This window comes from Siniperca chuatsi, linkage group LG22 (assembly GCF_020085105.1).
Source record: "Siniperca chuatsi isolate FFG_IHB_CAS linkage group LG22, ASM2008510v1, whole genome shotgun sequence".
Classification (NCBI taxonomy): domain Eukaryota; kingdom Metazoa; phylum Chordata; class Actinopteri; order Centrarchiformes; family Sinipercidae; genus Siniperca; species Siniperca chuatsi.
In genome coordinates this window covers 3,561,536-3,585,218 of record NC_058063.1, presented here as the reverse complement: position 1 = coordinate 3,585,218, position 23,683 = coordinate 3,561,536, and the positions used below count along the sequence as shown (strand labels likewise).

The window sequence follows — 23,683 nt, the reverse complement described above, 5'->3', positions numbered from 1 at the left end:
TATTCTAAAGTTTTAGCATGGACCACTGGAGCCATATATAGAATATACATAGAATACACTTGCTAAAGCTAATTACCTAAACTGCATTCATCTCAGAGAATTATAACCCATCTCTGCAGCTCTATGGAGCTTTTTAGCATTTTTTAAACTCATTATTTTGGTTATATTTAATGTATGGTTCAGTTTCACCGCTTAATGGGTCAGTCTAATTTCCAGCAACAGGAGGCTGTTTTCAAACGAAGGTATATATGAACATAGTGGAGCATTTAGCAGCTAAAGAGCCTGGCATATTTCTCAGGAGCTGGTGGAGAGAAGACCAGAGATAAAAGGAGAGTGAATATTAGACTGGTGGCCAAAAAAACAACTCCAAATAAATGATAATGTTGCTCTGTGTCTGCTGGATGGTTAAATGAGCAGTTGTTTGCTAACACATTAGCCATAAAAACTCTGTAAGGTAAATTTATGTCACACCTGTGTGTCTGTCAGCTTGTTTTAGAGTTATTCTGCCCTCTAGTGGCTAAAAAGTCATTAATGCAGCTTTAAGCCAAGTGTTAATATGGAGTAGGCTACTGCAGCCAATAATTAACATGTATGGGAGTGTGCTGTCATCACCTCTACCAAAAACAAAATGCATTACCATTAAACTGCCATTTGCTACACCATTAACCAACACCATAAATTTAACCTAAACCTACTTCTAGCTTTAAACATTTCCATCCTTCAAAATAGTTTAAAGAGAACATTTGGCCCACATTAGAACAAGACTAAGAACATATCTACACCATAGACTGTATAAAACATGGGCGTAGTGTCCGTGACGTCACCCATAGGTTTCTGAACAACTGTTGTGAAGCTCAAAGTGGGTGGCTCCTGGTGGCTCCGGCTGTCGCCATCTTGGCAGTCTTGGCATCCTGACTCCAGCTAATCCAAAAATGAGGTGGAGCTGAGGCGGGCCGAATGAAGCCTGGTTGATGAAACCACCTAGCGGCAAGCCATCTGTGACGGCACCCACCCGTCACTCAAAGCGACCACGTCCTTATTTATGCATAACTTTAAGCCTTAATATAATTTAAACGGGTGAGTTATAAACAAATACCCCCTCACAGTTGTCGTGAAGGGGGAAATTACCTATGGAGACCAAAACCGTTTTTTTGTACCAGGCTGTGAACGTGTTTGTTTCTGCTGTAAAGCTGGCCATTTTAACATGGAGCTCTGTGGGGAGTGCAGTGCTTTTGGAGCCAGCCTCAAGTGGCCATTCGAGGAAGTGCTGTTTTTGGCACTTCGTGTTGGCCTCATCTTTCAGTTTGCCGCTTGATATACACATACACACACATAAGTTGCAACTGTGTCCTTGTTTATTTATTTGAAGAGGCACATTCTATTCATAGCTGTCAGTACGGAATAACAGTATCTGTGTTTACTAGCAACTGCACTTCTCCCGTTGGTGCTGGCTCTGTGTGTGTTTCTGATATTAAAAGCTCCTTTGGGTTGCCTTGCACACAGTAGTCCATGAACACACCCACAGTTTTGAGATTACAACAGCACTTCAATGAATGCAACCAATAATCATTCCAACCACAAAAATCCACATTTAGCCAAATAAAAACCTGCTTTTATTTTATACTTGGAGGTGTGAGGTTTTCTCCCCACAGCGATATTAATGATATAATCACATACTACAGACCATTCATGCAGAATAGAAATAGCCTGTTCTAATTCATTATCCTCAAGATGACATAACTGGAACTATAGTAGGTCTCGATATATACACATTTCCATTATGATCAAAGTCAGCTGACCTGCATACAGTGATATCCAGCCTTACAAGATGATTTGGAAATGGCCCGAGGCTGTTTCCAGCCAACCAGAGCTGTCCCAGTGAACCTATTAGCCTACAGTGTATCAGAGGATTATTTGTTTCAGAAAAATGATATAAATGCATATGGCTGGGGGAGCATCCATGTAGTTCATACAACTGCACCAATATCATATGTGTATATACTGTACACTTTCTAAATATATACAGTAAGAACTGCTATTAAAATGTAATGATCTGACCTATGGCAATACTTTAAAACAAAGTATAATTTTAAGCTCAATAAGTATCAAAAACTATAATGTGATCTGGGCGAAAATGGCAATTCTAACTTTACATGATGACATCATATAACACTCTCCTATACTGCTGTTTAGCAGAATTAGCACAAATGAATCATCTAAATTGTACTACAGCTGGCAAAGTGAGTATTCTCTATTATAAGAAGCTAACTTTAAGGCATTAGGACAGAAATTGATGGTTTAAATGATGTATGCAAAAATATTTGATCAATAAATGAATTCCTTTATCTACTACATGCTTGATTACATCCCTTTGTGATGTTTAACTAAAATAAAACTACAGCTACAGGACTTTTTTCTTATCATTTCCCACTAAACATGCGCATATCTGCTACCACTCATAAATAGGAGGAATACTGACAGTTACTTTAAAGCTGCACATGACTACAGTATATCAGTGCGAGGGGGTCAAAGGTCATGGGTCAAGACGTAGAGCTCTCCAGAATAGACCAAACACAGGAGGTGGGTGGGATGTGACTTCAGAGCACAACATAAGCTACACAAACATGATGAATGTTCCAGTGATCAGGCACATACAGTTACGTTTGCTTGATTTGATCTATACGATTATAACCAGGCAGTAAAACACAACAGCAGTCCAAAATGTAATAAAGACTCCGCTGATTTTACAAGTTGGCACAGTAAAAGTGACCATTAGCACAGAGATATGGGGTTGAGAACTGTAGTAGGTTTTAACAATGGTATACCTCAAAGTGAGAGAGGGTGGTGCAAACATCGTGGTTTGGGTTAAAACAAGTACTTAGTTAAGTACCTTCGTCATCATGGTTACGATAATAACAAGCATGGGGTTAAGGTTGGGGAGCGATCATGGTCATGGTTCAGAAAAACAACAATGTTGGAACAGGTTTGAACAGGAAGTGAACAGAGGTCTCCCGTGCTGAAGTCTGCTGCAGTGTTGACAGACTGGGCTGTGATCATTTGGGCTCCTTTTTGTACCATTTGGGCGGTTTCCATCAACAAAACGTTAGGCTGTTTTTCCATGTTTATCAGCCAGTGTAACAGTACAACTGTGCTGAGGAGAGCGAATGCTGATGGCAAAGAGTCAATATGTCTGACTTCACCACACACAAGCAAACATTCACTCAGAGAGACGGTCTGACTGTTGTAATCGCAGTTTCACTGACTTTTCTCTTTGTGTTTCTCCTCTCATCCTCTCGCTTTCATCCTATCAGATAATAGAAGCTCAGCTGGAACCGGTGCTGCCAGGGGTCACTACAGGCTGTCAGGTCACCGCCTCCTCCTCCGCCTCCTCCGCCTCCGCCTCCTCCTCCTCCTCCACACAGGCCAGTTCCAGCAGTCTGGGCCCTCCTGTGCCAGTCGGTTAGTTACACAAGTACTTTTTCATTACTACAAGTTGGTGGAATGAGATGTGAGAATATTTTGACAGTTGACAGAGTAAATGTAAAGGTGAAAGCAACTGTAAGTCTGACTTTTTCACCAGATTAGCACAAGACCTAAGACCTTGAGTTTACTTTGAATTGTACTTTATTTAGTCTGGATGTAACATTAAAGGATCATACAGGTAGTTGTGCATGTTTTAGCTAATTATCTTTTAATTATGTAAATTCTCCATTACTGCTGACCATTATAGATGGATTTCCTATCTTCCAGGCTGAAATCAGCTTGAAACATGTAATGTAACGCACACACTTTTGACATATTAAGGCCCTAAAAAAGCTGATATGGGTAACGTGTTGGAAAACATTTGCATATTTATTTATTACCCATCTAACAGGTACAGAGCAACATTAGTATTCATTTGGAGACGTGGTTGTGTCCATGGGACGAATGCAATATTCACTCTCCTGTTAGCTCTGTGTTTGGTCTCCACCAACTCCTGAGAAACACATCTGGCTCTTTAGCCGCTAAATGCTCCACTGTGTTCAGCAGCGAGTCGTGCAGCCTGCTGCAGCTGGAAACAATGTCGATGAGAGCGGGAAAGCTGAACCAAAACAGTCAAGATGTGTGCACAACCAAAAAATGAGCTGAAAGAAACGAAAAAGTTCTGTAGAGCTGAAGGGAACTGCTGAGTTGGTGATTATTCTCTTTGGGGTAGTCACTATAAGAGCAACACTTTTCTCATTACATAGTCATTTGAGCCATTAGTGCAGCTTCAAGTTGCCGCAGCAGGTTTTAGTGTGTAGTGTGTTCACACTGGAACACTGACAAAGAAAGGACAGATATGCTAAAACCAAAAAGTATGTATAAAGTATAAATATGGTTGATTTTTGAGTGTGCTGTTACTGCACACTATTCTCCTACGATGCAATGCACAAGGGAAATGTAGGAGCAGCTCACAGCTGAAAATACTTAAATAAATTGTAGGTGGTGGTAAAACAGCTGTAAAAAAAAAAAAAAACGTTTGGAAAACAAAAAACAAGTATTAAAGCTGGAGTGTGGAACTTCTGTCTCCCCCCTGTAACAGCCACATAGCCTACTCCAAATATTTTACCAACCTGTCCAAGTGCAGTAACGTGACATCCGTGTCGGCCCTCAGGCCGTCTCAGCGCTCTCAACAAGGAAAAGCTAAAGCCACAACAATGGTTCTCCGTGTTTGTCCTCGCTGTCGATTTTCAAATACAGAGAGATTTACCTGGCAGTGACTAATCAGCATTGTGTGAACTCATCTGGCAAGGGCTCGAATGTAACAGACGTTCATGTATATGTAGAAGTCCCGCACTCCAGCTTTAAATCTCAAGAAATACATTTTGATGTCTATTTATTTATTTAAGTTTAATTGGCAGTGGCTTTCCAAAGTTGATTCACATCTGACATCACACATATTGTATCATTTCCTGTTAGTATAACATGGTAAAGTATATCAATATAAAACACTATACTATAACAACATTAAATTAGTATGTAGTCTGGACTTAGGACACAGCTAAATGATTTGGTGGTTGTCGGAAGCTCTGATAATCAATGTGCCAAAAGGCTTTGCATTGACATGCTTTGCTTTTGGAAAGGAACTCACAAGAAAATAAAACAACACAAGAGCCATCCAAAGGATCATGTGAATTATTGCATTGTGCATTAAAAGACTACTGTTCACCAGGTGACTTTTTGGCACAAGATTTTCCTCCAGCACTTGAATGCACCAGCAATGACAACTTTGCAAAACAGCCTCTACTGCATTACTACAATCAGAATCAGAATCACTTCATTGATCCCCGAGGGGAAAGTCTTTCGTTACAGCTGCTCACTGTCACGTCAGAAGAGAAGTACTACAAGACAATTATGTTATGTTTTAAGTCTCTGTCCTCAAGTAGATTTTCATGTTAACGTTCAAAAGCTGCCTGACAGGTATGAAATCACTTCAGAAACAAAAATGGTGGGCATTTAAAAAAGAGTTGGATGAGCTAAAACATGCGAAGCCACCAGTATGATGAATACTGATGAAGCCCTGCAAAAAAATGTAGGCGACCTTGTGTGCATGTGTTTGTGTATGTGTGTATCATGGTCATCCCCGCACTATTTGAAATACAATATATCCAAACTGTTGATGTCCTTTGATTCACTGAAATGTGTTTGTAATTCAGCGGTATAAAGAAACAAGTTCCAGTATCTTAAAACAAGGCATTAAGGCAGGTGAAAAACTGTCACAAAACTGTCACAAAACTGTCACAGTTTGTCACACACACACACACACACACACACACACACACACACACACACACAGTGCACACACAGTGCACACACAGTGCACACACAGTGCAGCAGCAGCGGCATGCTGCTATAGTCATTACATTGCTTTTCAAATTAGGCACAAGAGTGCACATGCCGCTCTGCAGGGACACTTAAGGAACAAAAATGTTACTCTGGCCTTTAAAGGGAGAGGAGAGGTAACACACACCCACCGCCACCCCCTCCCCACAATGCCACCTACACAGACACACTAATACACATACAAGCTCCTCAAACTGCTCTAACCATAAACATCTGAATCATTTATTTGTCTATACCTGTTATTATCTATTGCAAGGAACAAATCGGTATTTATTCTAAAGTCACAACAGTAAGTCCAAAGCAGTTTACACAAAAGCTATCAGCTCCATGCAAATGATCTCATGTGAAAAACTACAGAATGCATGCAAGTGGAGCAGCTTGCCAGTGCCAGATACAAAGAACAGTCCTGCCATCCAGATTGTGACCAAAATAAAAATAACTGAGGATTTAAAAGTGAGAGCTGACACTCACTTTCAAGTGCTTTAAAGCTTCTGCTTTAAAAAAGTTGCTTAAAAACTTCTCATCTTTAAAAATCTCCTCAAATACCCCAAAAAGAGCACTTCAGGAGCATCTCAGTTGCCTGCTGCACCTGTGAGTGTGGGCTCTTACCAGCATCAATGGAGGCTGCACAGGAAAATGCTCCACACAGTAGTAGTCTGGCATAGTATTCTGGTCCAGGTTGGCCTGGCTCCCGGCAGTCCTCAGGCCCTTGTCCGAGCCACAAACCTTACACATGGCCGCGTTGCCCATGGTGCAAGGTTTACAAGTCTATCCCATCAGAACGTAAAGGAATCTAAGTGAGTGCATTTAATCAGTCTGATAATCCACTCCCTGTCCCTGTTTCCCCTACCCTCCCCCTAAAAACTTTACACGCTACCATCCAGGGGGGGCAACCCCCTTAGTCCAGGACAAACCTCACTTCCCTTTGGCCTCAGTAGCGCTCCTGTCCCTGTTGCACCACTTGACCAGCGTTGTGTCCTGTTACTACTGCCAGCACAGTGCTTGCTCTTCCTCATTGCTAATTCCAACTCTCTGACCATTGAACAACACCCCCTCCCCACTCCACCAACAAGACTATTTTTACACCCACCAGCCTAGCTATGCATGTAGAGAGAGAGCAGAGAGAGGGTGGTCAGCATAGGTCGGCATGCCAAAACAGGAGGGGGGAGGGGGCTTCAGACCCAGTAACCATGGATAGATAGAGGCCTATACAGTATGTGCCATGTGATCATACGCAGTGTTTGTCAAATCAAGCACTTTATATTCCAAAAGGGACACTAAAACTCTCCACTGAAATTCAAGATGACGTTACAAAAATCTTCATATATATTAGGATAAGGGCCCAGCAAGAACTTTTGAGTTGTCACAAAGATGCGGTAGCGGTTGCTAGGAGCTGTTAGCGTTGTTATTTATTTGTTATTTCTGTGAGTCAACTTACAACAAACTGCACAACTGTATCAATGTCATATACGCTTATCAGCAATTTTTTTTCTATTGTTGACGTTTTCTGTAGGTAGCTAGCTAGCTAGCTATGTAGGAAGATAACACCGTTTTAATCTGGCCTACTAAACTCTGATTGGTCGATTGTTTCTCTTAACAGCTGAAACTGCCATCATTAAGCACAAGCCCAGACCTATTTCAATTGCTAAATAAATCAGAGATGTGGGTGGCCATTCAGAGGTCTGAAACCAGGCTACTATAGAGGTAGCCACTTCCAAGACCCTTTTTCCCCGTGATAATGGCAACTGGGCTCAATGAAATTACACTCAGATTAACCGTCATTCTCCCTGGCACATTTTGTCAAGCTTGTAGTCCTTGCCAGTCATCCTTTGTATTAGTTTGTGGCTAGCAAGCTATTATTAGCAGTTTTTTAGTTACTCTTCTTCTGGTGTTTTTGGCAGTTAACAAACAGCTTCAGGTGAATCACCACAACCCTCTGGACCTGGCTGTTCAGACCAGAAGTGCATTTCTCCTCTTTTCTAATCACAATAAAGAGCTGATCTTTATAATAACCTCATGAATTTATAACTTAAAGCTTTTTATGTGTTTCTGCTGGGCGTCGCTTCTTCTGTAACAATTAAGTTAAAAGCATCGGCTTGTGTGATGATCAGCGGGGAGGGGCACACACTCTTGTCTCTCTCGCTCTCTGTTGAGAGACAACTGACAAATATGTGGAATAAGTACATCATTTCAACACAATCACAAACAGCAGTAATACTACTTCTTATAAACATAGTGGATGGGCAGATGTGGGGGAAAAAAAAATCACTTCAGGAGAACAGCAGGGAGAACGGCAGAAAAATCAAAAGGGTTGGCAAGCATGGGATCAGATCATAGAATCAGATCATTTATAGCATATATAATATCAATTTATATCGTTTATAATAGATTACCAGTGTGTTTTCGTGCCAGATTCACTTGCAGCACGCGGAAAAAGTAGACCAGACGCCGAAACGATCGCTGCTGAGCACGAGCCGGCCGTGGAGCATGAGATGCATTTATGCTGCTAAGTGTAATCAATAGTGTATTAAATCACATCTGGATTATATCAAGATAATGCAGATTTAACAAGTGTAAATGGGGCAAAAGTTGCAATCTGTAGATTTCCACAGATTCAAATTACAGCAAAGATGATGGGGCTTCTACTCTTGCGTGTGTACAGATCTTTCACCTCATTGTTTTTAATCTGCTATGAAATTGTCTTTCACTGACTGGGTAAAGTGGAAAAGAATTTGTCTATTACTGTGTGATGATGTGGGACAGCATTGCAACCTGACAAACCTGATCAACCTTCCTCTATCTGAGTATGAAATGTGTCCCTTACTACAGTGAAAACAATGATAGTATCAGTAAAGAAATATACACATACCGGTAAATAATAGTGGTAAATAATAATCAATGTGGATTCCCCTGCTGATTGCAATGTAAGTGTGTGGAGTGGCTCCTTTAAGGTTATATACAACAAGTGTAACCTGCCTCCATGTGACCTTTTCCTAAATGCCTTCACCCAGACTGTAAACTAAGCAATGCTTTTTACTGCATGCTTGCTGAACACCTGCTAAATTGCAGCTCTATCGCCAAGAAGAACTGTTTGTGGCTTTGTCCTTTTGCAAGAAAATTACGGGGGGAAACATTGAATACTTGTTACTATCTGGCATCAAAGTGTGGAATGTTGGCACAACAGACTGGCTATAGACTGATTAAATCGACTACAAATATAGGTGGTCATCATATGAGTTGACCCCTACTGGTGACTGGTGTACAACAATAGCAGCATACCAGGCTTTTCTTTAGCACTGTGATCACTAGACATCATGTCATTGACTGCTTAATGGAAGCAGGCATGGTGTTTTGCTAATGCAGATCTGTGTCAGACTGTAGCCCAGAGCAGAACTGCATTGATTCACTAGGACTGAATGCAAATTAAAGTCACACAGACCTTTTCATGGCAATTGATCGGTTCACAGAATAAATGGTATGCTGTAAATAGAAGCTTCAGACATCAGGTCCCTGATGTCTCTACATGCCGGTGTATGTATCCACAGTCATATGTATGTTTGTATTCACCTCGTGTGCATGTATGTGTCCTTGTCTGATGACATCAAGGAGGTAAATGTGCCCATTCTCTTTGCAGTCTTCTGGGTCATGATTCATACAATACTGTCACTGTTGAAAATATCACCCACACAATTCTCATTCACTGAATGTTAGCGTAGGGAGAAAGACTCCTCGTTGTTGAGAGTCACAGAAACCACATGAGGAAGCAGCTTTTGAGTTTTCTATGAATGAATGAATATAAACTGAGTAAGCAAACACATGATCATCATATTTACCACGTCTGACAAAATCACACTGAGCTTTTTAGGTAAGGAGAACTGAAAACCATCTAAACATATACTCACCAAGTAGCTGAAACTGAATGGTGTAAGATCAAAAACTACAGTATCTTGCTCTGGAATCAACTATGATTTAATACATGAATTTAAAAACTCAAATCAGATCTGCATTTGGAGGTGATTGGAATTTCATCCATCCATTATAAACTTTTGTACAAGCTAACATTTCTTTACTGAGTTCTTAGGTAGTCCAGTTAAAAAAGCATTGCAACAAGAAAACCAAAGCATGATTTGATGTCTTTGCATCATAAAGAGCCAGCTATAGCTTGACTATTGTTATAATGGCACCCAAACCTTTTCACTCAGTTTGGGCCTGTTTCCCCGAGCTTTTGAATCCAATTCCAGGTTGGTAAAATACTTTGATTTAGCACAGAGTGTAATACATCTCCAATCAAATCGATTACTTCCTCCCTTTTTTTTCATAAGCAAAGAGTAAAATAGAAACATTCAGGGAGCCATTTAGCTAAATGGAAAATATGTTAAACATCAGGAAAAAAAACAGTATTAGAATCTATTGAGTATTTGAACGTATATCTTTGCGTTTTAGCACTTGAATATTAAGTTATTTAAGTGATTTTGTTGCTTAATGTTGTTGAAAGTCAAAACTAAAAAGATATGTCAAGGAATTCAAAAGGGTTCACACATTGTAAGAACATTCACTGCTGGATTTGGGTTTAAAAAATGCTACTGAACCCCAACCCTAAGCAAAAATATGTATGATGAAAAAAGGTGTGGACCAAGTATAGAACCATGTGGAACACTGTATGGAAAGTCATGGGTATTTGAAAAATGCTCACAAATACTTTAAAAACTGTCTCCCTGTTAAATAGGTAATAATGACTTTACTTTTGGAATTATCTTGGGAGCAGGTCTGAATAATCTTGAAATATGCCAAATTTAATTACTAAAATCATAAAAGCCTACCAGTACTTACTAGTTTTCTATCTTTAGGTGCTGGACAGTCTTCTGAACCAACAATTAGAATATCATGGGAAACATTTGATTATAACTAAAATATCATGGAGTGAGACTTGTGTGATGGCACATTTTACAGGCTGACACTTCTGAGTTGGACAATTCCTATCTAATCTTATTTCTAATAAAAGGCATTATTATTAGGAATGTTGGGTTTCATTAACTGAAAAGTCTATGTCATTTACTAAATTTTAAAGGCATTAATGGATAATTCCAAATGGCACCCATCATATTTCCTGACTAAACAAAATTTCTGGTGATGTAACATGGTTAGTAATGTGTAACTTCACAAAATTAGATAAAATGTAACAAAATTAGATAATAGTAAAAAGAAAACATCCATTGAATGAGCAGCAAAATTTTAACTGGTCACTGGTGATCAGGGCATGAGCAACCAATCAATTTCAATAAAAAAATCAGGCCACCAACAGTGGTGGGGTGTAGGCAAATGGTCATGTTTCATAGCAGCATTATATACGTGCATATAATCACACATAAACACAAGTCATTCAGTTGCAGTTTGGTTTAACAAGGTTACATATCATTCTACAAACAGTGTCTGCAAGGCAAGTCACGTGTCAGACAGGGGTAGCCGAACTAGCACTACTGCTAGCTAGCTAATCTGCGAGCATGTTTACTGCCGGCTGACCACTACTGTTATTACAGCGTTATCTTACAGACCGCACTGACTGTGGGTTTGATGTTGTTTTGTTGTTGAGTTTTTATTTAAAATATGTTTCAATACATATATTTCATTACAAATTGATTATTTTAAATAACTATTGTTCTCTTTTCACTACAGTGGCATTGAGCCGTGCCCTCTTCATTATCTGATATTTCTTCAGCTAGACACTGTGGACAGAGTTGGTGGAAGTCTTTTGCTGGGCAACAAACCCACACATTGCTCATGTTGGGATTTGTTGGGTCTCTGTAAATAATATTATAAAGAGTACAGTCTAGACCTGCTCTATAGGTAAAGTGCAGTGAGATAACTTCTGTTATGAACTGGCGCTATATGAGTAAATTGAACTGAATTGAATTAGAGAATTTGAGGAAAAATTCTGTAATAATAGAACTGTAGTCTAATTAATTATAAGTAAGGTTTGCATGACTATTCAAGAAGGGTCAATGTCATTTTGTAGGGAAGTTGGCTTAATTTAATTTGTTTATCTCATAATCTGTCATGGTTTTAGGTCTTGTTTATTCATTTCCTGTTTTATTTTGTATACTCACCTCTCCTCTTGTTTTGTGCCTTACTTCCTGCCGTCCTTCATGCTAAATGCTAGCACAGTCACAATTTTAGCAATTTCACAATTTCTCAGTTTAGCTCCATCACCAGTTAAAATACATACAATTAAGCGTGGCCTTCCACTGCTTTGTCACCTAACAGGCCTTTTTAGTTTCATTAACCTTCTCCTGGATGTAATTTACTTAACGTCTTCTCCAATCACCTCTCTAAACCGGCATCATCTGCCAAAACAGTCATCCAATTAGGGTAGCCAATGGATTGGGGGAGGGGGGGCGGTTAAAGAGACAAAGGTCAAACCTGGCCTTCTAGAGGTAGGCAATTAATATTAAGATAACTTCTTAATCTCATCACAAGTTTAAACAGGAAAGTCACTACTCTCATGTCTCCACAATGCCGACAGAAATTATCCCCCCCCTGTAATCCACTGGGCGGGGCAGGCATACACAACAAACTCTTTTAATCTGTGATCAACCATATGGCTGACTGGCTGCAGGAGGGAGGAGGGGCGTTGGGTAAAGGCACTTGTACTGCTTTATGTTCCCGCTGTGGGTTAAATATGATGATGTATGCGTGTACAGTAGCTGTATGAAAGGGTTTACTGACAGTGGAAAGGGAGGAGACATGTTGTAGGGGGTTATATATGGTAGCAGCAAAATGCTAACAAAGGGTTTAACACATAATGTTTCAATTCATGTCTTAATTTTATTTTATAAGTTTCCTAGTGTGAATGCACTAGAGTCAATCTAGAATTATATAATTCAATGGGGACAATGGGTCTTTTTTAATGTTAACATGAGACTACCAGCTAAAGCTAACACTATCTTAAAGCTGAACTAGTGCACAAATCAGATATAGGGAACAAGGAGGAGGTGCAGCCCAGTAACAGAGACTTGTAATGCTGCAGGGGGTGAGATTTAATATTTAACACACTGTATCAAGCACATTACTGCCACATGTATCAATCAGTATTAAACACACAAGTACACTCAGTCTCAATTAGAGATTTGTACAGCAGGGTCTATCAATAAGGAACAGGCTATAACATAACACAACTGCTATGGAAAAAACATGAATAATAGAAGTTGGAGGCCAGGTTGCTATGGAAACAAAGATTTGAAAAGGTTTATGCATGGATTTGTCTTTTGCTACAAAATAAGAGACTTGCAGAAAATGGCTTCTTCTGTGTCAAACCTTTGTAAGACTGACATATCTGACTGTTATAAACCGAAAAGAGTGACATGTTGGATGTCTCTATTTTCCCAAAGATAGGACTAACAGGTTGAATTGAGAATTGAATTGAACAAGGAGGTTTCCACCTTGACTAAGCTACAGAGATGGTAAAAAGATCCTTAAGACCTCATTTCCACCTGGTATTAAAATGTAATCTGCATTTGGATATGTTATCTGGATAATGACGTCTGATCATGGGCCTTTGCATTCACAAACTGGTATTCTGCCTGTAATGTGATCAGATCTCAGTATGCAAATTAGATAACGGACTAGTCAACAAACAGGGCCTCCCAGGTCAAGGGAAGCGATGCGGGATACTCTTGAAGGGCCTCTACAATGTGCTACATGTGACAGACTGAGACTGGTGAAGGCATCCATTGGCTCCATTTTGGTAGCCTTGCAACTAGGCTAACATTACTTGTTCTGTAAGAAGGTAATCAGAGGCAGTGGAGAAGCTTTCTAACACATGATCATCGTTTTGCACATCAGAGAGTACCCTGTAGTGTCAGAGAGTACCCTGAAGTTTGCAACATCCCTTCAGGGTGCTGTATGGAATCTATTTATATTTCCTTTGCCGAAAGCTGGAAGGGCCCATCTGTTGCTTGAGATAGCAGGAAGAGGCGACCTTTCACTTTGCTAGGTGAAAATTTCCTCTTAAGAATATGGTCAGGTTGTATGGATTGCATTTACACCAGGCTAAGATCCAATCACACCTACAGATGCGGTCTGGCCAATCCGATTGCATTCGGAATGCAATACATTTGCGTGCTTTTACACCTGCGTTAACAAGCATCTTTCCTTCCTGATAAGAAATCTTAATAAAGATTGCATGATAATACCAGGTGGAAATGGAATCCGTGAAATTGATTCTGTTGCCTTTGTTGGTTACGTTAGTGGCAAAACTGTTTTTAAGGCAGATGAAGCAAGGTCAGGTTCAGTCCCAAGACATTTGAGACAAGTCTGAAGTCCTCTGGGGCAAGTCCATGTCAAATCATAAGCAAAATGCAGGTCAAGATGCAAGTTGTGTTAATCATGTTTTTTAATGATTAACCTGTCAAGGTGAGCAGCCATGTATGGCCTGTCTAACGCTGTCTTATTTTTATTGTTCCAGGATTCTCTCAGGTCGAAACTTGAGATATGAAATCTCAAGTCAATTCTCACAGCAGTCAAGTCCAGGTCAAGTCCTAAGACAATCTTTTTGTGACTTGAGTCAGACTCGAGTCAAAGTCTCAAGTTTCAAGTCTACAACGCTGGCTATGGGATATGCTTCGTTCAAAACAAATTCAGCATTTTAGCATGTTTTCTGTCTATGTGGTGTATTGTTTTGTGCCAGACTCACTCATACAAACTACATGGATGTACAGCATTCTAAGTTGTACTCTGTGAAATAGTGATGGCTTTTGACTGACCAGTTTTTCTTTACCCAAACTCGACAAGTTTATGCTAGCCAGCAGAACTTCATCTCATATTGTGGTGAATATCTGAAGCATTTGTAACTGACGGCCATAACTTAACCTTTTATGTTTTAGTATAAAGGAAATTTTATACTTAACAGTCTTTACAAAGTGGAAATATACCCCACTTTGATACTCAACAGTATATTTGTTCATTCACTCGTGGAGAAAACACCAATGACTTTGACCTTGAGTGCAAGAGTCAAACCACGCTAGACTGGTGCTACACTATCTGCTACTGGATGGTATGATGGGCCAGATGTTGTAGAATTAAGCAATTTTTGTAGTCCTGCAGTCTCTGTAAAGCCTGTTTGTCCAATCAGAAATTAGTACTGAGGACTCCCTGCTGAGGAACAACCAGCTGCTCAACTCAAACACTGACTGAATTACCAGCTGACACTGACCTACAGCAGCTCTACCCACATGACCCAGGTTCAAGCCCCTGGCCTGCTGGGGAGTCACTGTTCTCCAGCTGAGTCTGACCTCTGATATCCTGTAATAGTTTTCTCTGCCATAGTAAGTTAACAGGCTGGGAGGGTCTAATAAAATGCTATCAAGTTGCATTGTGGGAAGTGTGGGATCCAGTGTTTTTGGAGCATACTAGAGCATAAAAAAACTCAGCATATCTCAGCCTCTGTTGCTTCAGTTTTGAATATCTATCTAATATTTATCTATCCCTTACAGCAACTTAATGCTAGTGAAGTAATAAATTGCTGGGTGCACCTTTACATTTTATTTTGTCTTTTTTTTTTAAGTGCTCAAGTTTATAGCTTCTAAATGTCTCCACTTGTCATTTTATGATACTGAGAAGGACAAACAGTGAGCAATGAGAAATGACACACATACACGCACTTGAAGGTGTGATGTTGGTGCCTGGACTGGATCCAGAGGGGCAAATTATAAAATGTTTCCAAGCCTTGCAATCTTAGCATAGCATCTCAAAAAACACACACAGAGAAGAAACTGGTGTGTGGAGGGATGATGAACCTGCCTAAAATAGCAGACCAAACACCCACAGAGCTGTATGAAAGATGAGAAGAAGAATGGCTCTGACTGGAGAAGGAATAGAGAAAAGACAGAAAGAGAGAGAGGGAAGCCAAAAAGAAGGATGATGAGTATGCAGAAGGGTGAATAGCTGGTCAGAGGAATGCTACAGATGGAGATGAGAATATGAAAACTAAAACACACACACAGTCTCCAGGTAGTAACTCTAATATCACACCTCTTGGCACCACCTCGCTCTGCCTGGCATTCAGATGCTGTGCTTTTCTGTCTTGACACTGAAGTTAAATTATCGCCTCAATCTCCAGCGCTCTGTTGTCTCTACTTCCTTTTTGTTCATGTATGGATTTCCATCCATTCTCTTAAGCTTTGCCACTGTACAATCTGCATTACTGACATCAGGGTCCACACTGTGGCCTTAAGGTAAAATTCCATAACTCCTCTGTGACTTTCTACAATTAAAGCTGAACTAATCAATATTTTTACACCATCAATGAGTCAAATGACAATGTGTAATGTGAAAGGGGTCATGCTAAGTAATCAAACCACAGAGCATTATCACCCAACTCTTTCCCATCAGCCCTGTGGGTGTTTTATCCTCTTTAAGCTCATTGTTTTGGTTTTAAGGCCCACAACTTTACTGTTTGGTCAACCTTGTTTCCAGCAGCAGGAGGCTGCATTCAGTGAAAAAGCTCTGATAAACTCTTAGAAACTAGCTGGTGAACACTGTAACATTTAAAGAGCCAGATATGTTTCTCAGGAGTTGGTGGAGACCAAACCAGAGCTAAAAGAAAAGTGAATATTAGACTTACATTCATCAGATGGACACAAACATGACTCCAAATGAATGCTAATATTGCTTTGTGTCTGCTTGATGTGTACATAGTCTAATGTTTGCTAACATGCTCTCCATATCAACTTAAAGATTAAGACATATTTTCTCATGTATCTACTGAGCCCCTAAGAGGACATGAGCAAAACGGAATTTTTTTTGGTCAAGTTTCTGGTGCATATGAGAAACTATCTACTGCTCACCAAAACTTTTTTCTAGAGCACCAGAAAGACACCACAGAGAAACTCTGTGAGCTAGCAAAACACCTTTTTTAACTACACCTTTCAGCTTTTTTAAGACTAAATGGCAACAGACTAAAATATACTTGCCATCCTGAGAACACACCTAAAAAAATCAATGTCAACCAACTAAAATATGATAACACACATAATGTCACCGTTAACTCTTGGCTCTGTAGAGAAAATGTTAATATTAACCATCTAGCGTTAGCAATAGCATACTTTCAGTCTCACTTTGTTAGCTTGCTCTATCTGGCAGCTTGGTTAATTGTGAAATGACATTTTGTATGACTTTTTTTAGATTGACATCAATGTGATGAATGCTATGAGATACGGGGACCAGCTTGCACTCAGTATTCCTGGTGTTTTTGCCAGCAAAGAACTGCGACAAATGGAAACAGGATACTTTCTTGTGAGCACAAGAAACTTTCTGTATACTTTCTTTGACTGGGACAATGCACATTGATCAACAAGAAAACATTTTTAAACGAACCAGAGTTCGCTTAGAAGGCTAATCTTTATCTGTTGTCCCTGGCCACATGTTAAAAAGGCACCCTAGAAATACAATAAAACAACATAAAATTCATATCATTCATATCAATATTACACAATAAATATGCACAAGATAGTAAAGTACACATCTACCAGTACATAGTGTAATAGTATAATACATGGTAGTTAGCTACAATCCTTACTAAAATAGTAAGAGTACTGATCAAGAGAAACAAGACAAAAGTAGAAACTTTCTTGTGAGCACTATAAACTTTCTCATGAACACAAGAAACTTTTTTCTGCTACTATCTGGTACACATCAGAAACTTGTAGCGAAAATGTTTACTGTAATGTCCCCTTAGGGGCTCCCTACACACCCATTCAATTCACCTGGGTGGGGCATCATTCTCAGAAACAGATTTCTCAAAACCTGGACAAATAAAATAGTTTTTATGTATATGTTTTCATACTTGCTTTGGCAATGTTAACTTCTGATTCCCGTGCCAATAAAGCCCCACTGAATTGAAATTGAATTGAAAATTAAAATCCAAACTATCTGCTATCTGGCCAGATACCACTAGAGTTAGGTGAGAAAATACGCACATACCAGACAGAGCTATCTATAGTACTGTATTATAGCTAGAGATGGCTTTGATGCCAAACCACAAGGGCCAAATTCCCAAAAAGTGAGTGCAGTCCATTAAGACCTAAAGTAGCTAAATCTTGACTTCTGCGTAAAGACGTTGGGGCAGATAGCTTTTTTCCAGAAGGAATTTGCTCTCAGGCTAAGCTCCTTTGGGTGATCTTTCCCCTTGCGTAACTAAGCCACACAATCATCTGCTATACTGCACTGCACTTCCAACTTTGGACCACACCACTGTGACAAAAGTGTCTGACAAGCCCGCTGGTCTTATGTGCTTCAATTTCACATCGACAAATCATCAGATTCACAGATTCAAACTTTCAGACTGAATCTGTCAAGATCTCCTGGAGACCCGGATGGCCTACAACAATGGGCTTTCATTGAAGGCATAGCCTTCAAGAAAAAGTGCAGATCGCTTTAAATTTAAGATACAAAGCCCACGATGCAGCAAATACTATCAGAGACTCTAATGGGACACTAAAACTAAAAGATAATGCAACGACTAACTCCTGCTTGTACTCCTACCACTACATTGCCATAATTCAGTACTATTAACCAGTGTGTCTCTGCACTTCCAGGGTAGACGCTGCTGTTACATTCTATAGTGGATTTTCCCTCTCTTGGTTGCCATGGCGATGGGGCTGGTATTTCTCCTGTGTGTCCCATAGTGCCACACCAACCAGATTATGAATGCTATAATCCTGGATTTTGCCAATCCCAGTTCAGCATCAAACAGTGGTGCATGCTCAACATCCATGTACCATCAGTGGGGTGTGTGTGTGGGTGGCTTAATGATGTGGGGTAGGGGGCATCATGGAGCCACAATGACTAAAGAGGACATCTTCTAATTTACAATAAGAGCAGTTGTGTGTTTTGGAATTCCACAAAAAAAAAAGAATACGGAACAAAATGTGACCTGTTCCATTTTCTGCAGCACCAAACAGAGAGTAAGCCTTACTTGTTCAGTCACATAAATGAGATGTTGGGACAAGCAAATGTTTTTAGCTTTTTGGTTTTCAGTTTCAGAACATTTAACAAACAAGGGAAAGGCTGCAGAAATAAATGAAACCATTAGGTGTAAACACAAAAATGTAAACACAGTTACCAGAAACGATTACTGTAGTGGAATGAGTGAAATAATGTAACACACTCTGAACATACAGTGTACAAACATTCTGCATAAATCTCCAGCGGATCAGAAGATAGATCCATAGATAGATGGAACGGAGGTGAGAGGGGGGTGGTGGAGGCAGTGATTCACATCTACGCCACAAACATTTCCCCCTAAATTGTATCCAGCTGTGGCCTGAGATTAGATGTAAAAACAGACAGGAGAGTGGCTTTGGCAGCAGGACAGCTAAATAATGTAATGCTCTGGAGGGTGGTGGGAGGGTCAGGGGAGCATCCAAACCAACCCAGATGGAATGGGCTTGGTGGAAAAAGAAAGCATACTTTTTGCCCAAAATTGTATACACCCTATAATGGTAGTTCATTGGAACCATTAACCCAAACTCACTCTAATGTGACTTTTTTTGACCAGATTCCATGCCAGTGTTTCATTGCAAGTCCATTATTTTCATTGGAGAGTGTGGCTGCTTGAACTGTAGCAGCGTGCCATACCCTGTTTTTCCGTCTCTGAGTTTCCGGAGTTATGTAACTTTAAGATCTCTGTATGCTTCAAATGAACTAGGTTGTGTGACGTGTTGACCAAGCCCCCAGGAACACTGCTGAGCTGTGAGCCAATTTTGGCATAGTGGCCACAAAGGATCAAGTGACATACTGGCCAAAAAATACTTTTTCCCCACACACATCATTACAAAAGGAACAGCTATAAATAGATGAATACATTTTTCTGAGCATCACAAACACCTCAAAATGACTCTTTGTATAGTTAGAATATGATTCATTATGTCCAGTAAAATTGTCTCGGAAGAGCTGTATTAGTAATTTATTTCATGCTATTCATGTGTGAATGCATTTGAAGCATACATTTCAGCGTATGTGCCCAGAGAGCAACTTTCATGGGAATTAATCGGGTGCTATCTTTTAACACGGAATCCAGTTATTTTGTTAATACATCCACGGTATCGTCACATCATCCACATTGACACCTAAAGGCAAAAGTGTTCCAAATGGTTACACTCAAAGGTGGGTCAAAAAAGTCTGCTGTTGTATCCTGGTTGCATCCCACTACCAAATCTCTTTCCAAGAATTCTGTATCTTTGCATGTCTTTGTTGTCTTGACACGATGAATCATACAAATGGGAATAATGGCAGACAGTCAGACAGTCTCTACTTATTCAAGGTATTCATGGTCTTGCACTTGAATAGTGATGAAAGTAACTGCTTTGTAGGATGGGTAACGCTACCTAATAAGCCTTAAAGGTCCAGTGTTTAACATTTAGGAGGATCTATTAGCAGAAATGGAATATAATATTTATAAGTATGTTTTCATTAATGTAGAATCACCTTAAAATAAGAATTGTTGTGTTTTCGTTACCTTAGAATAAGCCGTTTTTATCTACAGAGGGAGCGGGTCCCCTTCCATGGAGGCCGCCATGCTGCATCGCCATGTTTCTACAGTAGCCCAGTAGTAATACTGTAGTTTTTCCTACACGCTTGGAAGGGGAAGATGAGGCGAGCGGTATTCAAATGGTTGCCAACTGCAATTTTATCGCTAGATGCCACTAAATCCTCCACACTGGACCTTTAACATGCTTCATCAGACGCTCTACCTTGCGCAAAGTATGCTGGCATGCACATTTGCTGTGAAACCAGAGTAAGAAGTAAAAGCAACAGCAATGATATTATTGCTATTCAAGGTTTCAGTTACATTATTCATTAAGATGAAAATGTTCTAATTCCAAGATACTGAATATCTTACCTAAAATATTGGCATCGCCAGCCCAAAACGATCAATATCAGCCTTCATATCAGACAAACCTAACTGCCAGAATGAATGGGAGCAGCTAACTTAATGCTTCTTGTGCCAATCTAAGTAATATGCTGATTTACGAGTTGTTAATTTTGTAAGTCGACTTAGAACCTGTACAGCTGTGTCCATCTCATCTCAAAATGGCTTGTGCCCATTTTTGTGTCGATTTTTCTGTAAATTTTTTCATGGCTGTTGCTAGGTAGCTAGCTATGTAGCACCATTCAAAAATCCCACCTACAAAGCTCTGATTGGTTGAGCCGGACCTATTTGAATCACTGACCAAATTGGATATGCAGGCAGTAATTCAAAGGTCTGGAATAAGTTTTTCAGAAAGTTTTCAAAAAAAATAAGCCTTAGCTTTTGCTTGAAGATCACACAATTTTCCCCAGGTGCTGCAGCCTGCAGCTGTGGATTAAAAGACTAAATAGTGGTCATTGAGACTAGCTACAAATGATACGATCAAGCCAATAGAAGATATGCTCTTCTATTTTTAAAAAGCTTCCACTTCTGGAAGATCCATTCATCAATACATCTGTGACTACACATTCTCATCCAGCACTCGAGGCTATGGGAAGTAATTAATTACAGTAATACAAAAAGTTAATTTTTTCCAATCAGCCAGCGTTTCATGCGTATGTTCCTCTTAGTCAGTGCTGCCCACAGACTAGAAAGAGCTAGAAAGGTGTGTGGAGACCGAGTAGCCACTTGGACAACCACAGGTGTTCTAATGAGTCACACATACAGTGAGTCAGAGTCACGCATACAGTATGATGCTGCACCTGGCAAGCAATTTCAAAAGAATTGTTTGTCCATTTATGTCCCTCTCCATCCTTTTCCTACAGCTTTTAAATGCATCTGTGCACAAACTCCATTATATATAACTCATATATATAAAACTGTATATCAAGCCTAATAACAGAAAAAGCTCTCGATAATGTTCCAGCTGAGGTCCATTTACTCAGAACCTAACAACTAATACTTTGAAAAGGTTAAGACTGAAATGCACTGTGTCAAACACAAATGGCCATAAAAACAACTGTGACGAAAATGGCAAATGGATTACTACTGCATTGGGGCCCTACAGTGCATTAGTATTATACCATCAATCTCCTGTTATATTTTAGAGATAGAGACAGAAATGAAAAGAAAAACCCAGAGAACAGAAAGACAAGGGAGGAGAAGATTAAGGCGGGAATTATGTAATCATTCAATTCATTTCAATTAGGCTCTGGCAGGAGCTTCATAACAACCCCTCTGGGTGAGTCGATCAAGTAATTAAGTATGAAATGTGAGAGCCAAACAAGTTTGTAAGATAAGTTTTCAGTTGAACAGCTGGCACGGTAGTCAGGCAACTACCTCTGGGTGAGAAGTTACATTGCTCTGCAGTCATACTGATGTAACGCTGTACAGGGGCGGCTGTGACTTGGTGGTAGAGCAGATCGTCCACCACTCGGAAGGTGACAGTTCGATCCCGGTTTCCCCCAGCCCACGTGTCGAAGTGTCTTTGGGCAAGACACTGAACCCCAAATTGCCTGTGAGTGTGTGTGAATGAATGAGTTAATTTCTTTGTTCTGATGAGCAGTTGGCACCTGCCATTAGTGTGTGAAAGTGATATGTAGTGTGAAGTGCTTTCAGTTGTCAGAAGACTAGAAAGGCACTGTACAAGTACAGTCCATTTACCGTAAAACTGCATATAGTGACACAATGTCTTGCACATACATATACACAAAATACATTTAGGTTTTCTTGGTTCTTTTTCCTGTTAGCTGCAATTTCCAAACACTGTTTTGTTAAATAGGATTTGTATTTTTTTATTTGTTTTTTGGATCCGCAGTAGCTACTACCAAGGTAGCAACTACTCTTCCTGGAGTCCACACAAGTAAATGACAACAAGTACCCACATTATGTCTAAAGTCCGTAAAACATTTGCTACATCTCAAAAATAATAGTAGTACCGCTACAAACAGTGTATACAGTGACTGAGAAAATAAAATAAAATGAAATAAAAATGAAACATGACCAAGAAAGTTCCACATTAATGATCATACAGTCAGATATTATGTAGCAAAACATGTCCTATTTGGAGAGCGGCTGGTGTTCTGTGCCATTAGGTATTTCTAACTCTTTATAAAAAGAGTTACTTGTTAAATGTGTAATGTCTGATTCCATATTTTCATTCCTCTGTACATAACAGTGTGTTGCCATGCATTTGTTTTTGAGACCGGAAGTGAAAAACAACCTCTTGATGCATGCCTAGTATTAAAGTTATGGCCATTACTACTATATGAAAATTGATGGTACAGTACGTTCGGGATTTTAAACAATGAAATATTTCTTATGAAACAGAGCAGGGAAATCATGTGCATTCTGATGATGTTAGCTCTTCTGTTGCAGTTCATGCAGTATTATGGACTAACTGTAGTTTTTCCAAGTCTTTATTTGATGCACTTGACCACACTACTGGACAGTAATCCAAATGAGAACGAATTAGTGTTTGAACAATGTGAGAAATGCATTGTTGTGGTAACAATTTAGCACATCTCTAAATAACTGCCAGACCTCTCCCCATGGCTGCAACTGTTTTTTCAATCTGCTTTGACCACTTCAGTCTGCTGTCTAATAATACACCAAAGAGTTTGCATACATAACTGCTCTTGCTTGACTTAGAACAAGAGGAATATCATTGGTGAAGATAGAGAAGAGTAATGGCCCCAAACAGCATCCTTGTGGCACACCACATTATAACTCATATGAAAAACTACCATTATAAAACACATATTGAGACAAGATATTAGACAAGTAACTGTTAAATGTGCAAATATGTAACATTTTAGTTTATTTATGGTCCAATACATCAAAAGCTGAACTAAA

The 23,683-nt window shown here is 39.7% G+C and overlaps 1 protein-coding gene across 24 annotated transcripts in view; it reads right to left on the bottom strand.

Annotated features, from left to right (window-relative positions):
• ank2b (ankyrin 2b, neuronal) overlaps nt 1–23,683 on the bottom strand; it is a 249,205-nt gene that overhangs the window by 95,173 nt on the left and 130,349 nt on the right. For 20 of the 24 annotated variants that reach the window (XM_044182958.1, XM_044182966.1, XM_044182978.1 and 17 more), the window contains exons 1-2: nt 6,780–6,896; nt 6,475–6,633 (exon numbers count right to left, since the gene is read on the bottom strand). The exons of the other annotated variants lie outside the window; for them this stretch is intronic. In XM_044182958.1, coding sequence (XP_044038893.1) covers nt 6,475–6,633; nt 6,780–6,881 — 261 coding nt within the window. In that variant the 5' untranslated portion in view covers nt 6,882–6,896. Of the gene's footprint in view, nt 1–6,474; nt 6,634–6,779; nt 6,897–23,683 lie in introns of those variants that run through there. 24 annotated transcript variants of the gene reach the window in all.